Source organism: Sinocyclocheilus anshuiensis, unplaced genomic scaffold, assembly GCF_001515605.1.
Source record: "Sinocyclocheilus anshuiensis isolate Anshui unplaced genomic scaffold, SAMN03320099.WGS_v1.1 scaffold1052, whole genome shotgun sequence".
NCBI lineage: Eukaryota > Metazoa > Chordata > Actinopteri > Cypriniformes > Cyprinidae > Sinocyclocheilus > Sinocyclocheilus anshuiensis.
This window is the reverse complement of record NW_015549556.1, coordinates 26,760-30,513: the sequence shown is the minus strand read 5'-3', so window position 1 is coordinate 30,513 and position 3,754 is coordinate 26,760. Positions and strand designations below refer to the sequence as shown.

Here is a 3,754-nt window from a genome sequence, read left to right as displayed (position 1 = left end):
CACACATATCTCTGTCTGAGTCTCTGCCCCCAGCCTTTCTCTCCTCTCTTTCTCTGACCCTCTTCACTTGCCTGCTTATTAAAATCTCATAGTATTAACTCTGCTGCTCACGGCCAGGCTGAATAATTCAATCAGACTAAAGGAGTCAAATTAATCTTTAATGGCATTAAAGCCACAGGGCGAGCGAGCTGGACTCTGGCCTTCACCTGAGGAGTAGGGCTGTTAAAATGGCTGAACAACTAAATTCGAATTTTGTACATAAATATTATCAATATTCGAATTATATTCGAATTTAAAAGGCATAATTTCAGTTAGGGGGGAAAAAGCTTTTGGCTTCTCTCCTGAGGCCACAAGAGGGCGCATCGAGCAAAATATTATGCACGTTTCTTCAAAGCGTAATAAAATAACACGACTATCTTTGAAAAAAGTTTAAAAAAATGTTTATAAACCTTATATAATTAAAGTTGCTTAAACAATTAGAAACAAAACCGAATCATGTTTAATACAAAGGACCGAAAACCAATCACAAAGAGTACTTTCTTCATTTAATTAAAAACTTGAGTTGCAGTGGGATGGGGAAAACTGCCATAAAGTCTTGAGACATGTTTTTAAAAAGTTGAACGTACATTAATTGTGTAAAATTCAGGATGGATACCAATTCGTGCTTGAAGACAGACTTTTATTCTGTTGACAACATATTAAACAGCGGTGATCAGATTCGCAAATCACCCTCGTGCATGCTTCACTGCAGCCAGTCACCCTCTCGGCTGGCGCGAATCTAAATGACCCTACCGGAACTAGTTCATTATCTGGGTGGAGCGTGCAGGTAGAGTGCAATTAAAGGGACCATACATGAAAATTAGTGTAGCAAGTGGAAACACCTTTTTGACCCTGTTACATTCGCATTGATGTTCTTTTTTTCCCGCAATATTTTGAATGAACAACATAGCAGCGCTGCATCTAGTGGGTTCAACTGGATAGACTAACACAAACATTATAATGCAATGACACTTACATCGTCATCGCATCTCGTGCTCCGCTGATAAGCCTGAGAGAGAGAGAGAGAGAGAGAGAGAGAGAATGATCGAGAGAGAAAGAGAGAGAGAGAGAGAGAGCCACAAACGCTCACCGAGAGCTCTGGATCACCATCAGAGGACTAAAGAAGGATTTCAGCTGAAAGAGATCAAATCTATTTAGTGCTAGAGTCCTATTATTACGCTCTTCACATTCGCTTCGCATTTCCCGTCACATTTCATCCAGTCGCGTTAAATATCAGAATTGCTACAGCGCCACTGAGGGTCACGAAGAGACTCAACCATGACTCTTGTTTTGACTGTTGAGCCAGAGCCCAGAATAGAGAGCATTAATACAAGAGACATCTTCAAAAAAAAAAAAAGGTAGAACTCGGCCTGGTTTAATGTATAGAATTCATCATATCTTCTGCTATTCCCAGTGGAGACTTTTACATCTGTCATGTGAACACACAACTATTGCTCTGTACATTTACACTAATGCTCAAAAGATTGGAATTATTATTTTTAACGCTTCTAAAAGAAGTCTCTTCTGCTCACCAGGGCTGCATTTATTTGATCAAAAATACAGTAAAAACAGTGAAATATTATTACAATTTAAAATAACTCTATTCTATTTGAATTGATTTTAAATATAATTTATTTCTGTGACAGTAAAGACATTTATAATGTTACAAAATATTTATATTTCAAATAAATGCTGATCTTTTGAACTTTCTATTCATCTGTGTATCCTGAAAAATAAAATGCATCACGGTTTCCACAAAAATATTGTGCAGCACTGTTTTCAACATTGATAATAATCAGAAATGTTTGTTGAGCAGCAAATCAGCATATTAGAATGATTTCTGAAGATCATGTGACACTGAAGACTGGAGTAATGATGCTGAAAATACAGCTGCGCATCACAGAAATAAATTACAGTTTAATATATATTCAATTCGTAACTTGTGTATAGATTTCTACTTCTAAGTCACTGACCTGATTTGGCTTCTTCTAATTCTTTGGCTTCCTCGAGTTCTTTTGCTTCTTCCTCTATAAAGAGAAAACGGATGAGAGGGAATGAGTTTACAGTCTCCAAACACAAACATGCATTCACAGACACTGAGAAAAACGCCGTTCAGGAAGAACGGTTTGCCAACATTCAATATTTGTGGCCTGCAGGAGAAAATCCATGTGAAAAGATCAAGCTTCCTCAAGCACACACTTTACAGTCTGCTTTCTCTACAGTCTACTGTAAACTTCCCAGACTGACAATCTTGTTTCTTGTTCTTGTTGTAGTTTAGTTGTTAGTTGAGTATATAAAGAATATAATGTCAGCTTAATAGAAAGTAAATATTTTCATTTAAACACTTTTAGTTTTTAAAAACATGTCTATATAGTTTTTAGTTGTAGTTATTTTGATATTAAAATTTAAACTAAAGAAAAATGAGACCAGCTGAATTAAAATAATTTATTCAATTATAATTATATATATATATATATATATATACACACACACACAATTAAAATATTAATTAATTTTTTTAATAATTATTATTTTAAATACATTTAAATGCATAATATTTATTTGTTATTTACATTAATAATGAATAACTACTTGAATAAACCAACCAATATACGTACATACACACATAGGTTTGTTAAAAAAAATATTTTAATATAATGAATGTTATTTAAACTATTATATGTAATTATTTAGTTTACATGCATTATTTTATTTTATCTATTTATATAATTACACAAATATTTATAATTGTTCATTGTTTACTGAAACATTTTAATATGAATATTATTGAAACTATTCAATTTAATTATCTAAATATAATATAATATTACACATACATATTTATATTTGTTTATTCGTTAAAAAAGTTATACAATATTACTGAAGCTATTAAATATAATTATTTATCTTATATAAACTATTTTATCTATTTTATATAGTTACCAATATTTATATTTGTTTATTCTTTTTATCTATTTAATTTGATCCATTTATATAATTATACACACACACACACACACACACACACACACACACACACACACACACACACACACATATATATATATATATATATATATATATGTGTGTGTGTGTTTATTATTTACATGCAATTAATTTATTAATAAATGTTCTAATAAACCAAGCAATAAAACATTAGCCATGCAAAACTGAAAAGGATGTTGACTAAAAGCTGATCACATGTCCTCAAGTAAGAGCCAGACATGAAGAAGTCTAATTACAGTCCCAGGTTTCAGGAGTGGAGTGGATCAGCCAGATATTCACTCTTTCTCTACTCTCTGTCTCGCAGTTGCAGATGTATTTTAAAAGCCCAGGGTCCCATGCAGCGCTGCAATGACCTTTATGTAAATGTCTCCTGCTCCACACACAGATCTCATTACAGCGGCGTGACACCAAAGCAATATCTCTCTGCCAGCGCTTCTCCTCCACACATCAGTCTTTCTTCCTGTCATTGCAACCTCCAAGTTCTGCGCTCCCTTGTTACGCAGCGCGACTAATTATCTGGCGGCGCTAATGAACTTCAGCAGCACTGGAGGAGAGTGGGGTGTTGGCAGAACAGAACTCCTCTGGCTTTAGCATCAGCTCAGAGCTCTGAACACAGCCATGCAGAACAACTACACACTGTGTGAGTGTGTGTGTGTGTGTGTGTGTATGTGTGTGTGTGTGAGTGTGTGTGTGTGAGAGTGTGTGTGCG

At 34.4% G+C, this 3,754-nt stretch overlaps 1 protein-coding gene across 1 annotated transcript in view; it reads right to left on the bottom strand.

The window, feature by feature from the left end:
* The window catches only part of LOC107656967 (CD276 antigen homolog), a gene marked incomplete at its 5' end in the record, with an annotated part of 56,430 nt that overhangs the window by 29,712 nt on the left and 22,964 nt on the right, over positions 1-3,754 (bottom strand). Inside the window, one exon of the mRNA XM_016444929.1 lies at positions 2,013-2,066. Coding sequence (XP_016300415.1) covers positions 2,013-2,066 — 54 coding nt within the window. The remainder of the gene's footprint in view (positions 1-2,012; positions 2,067-3,754) is intronic.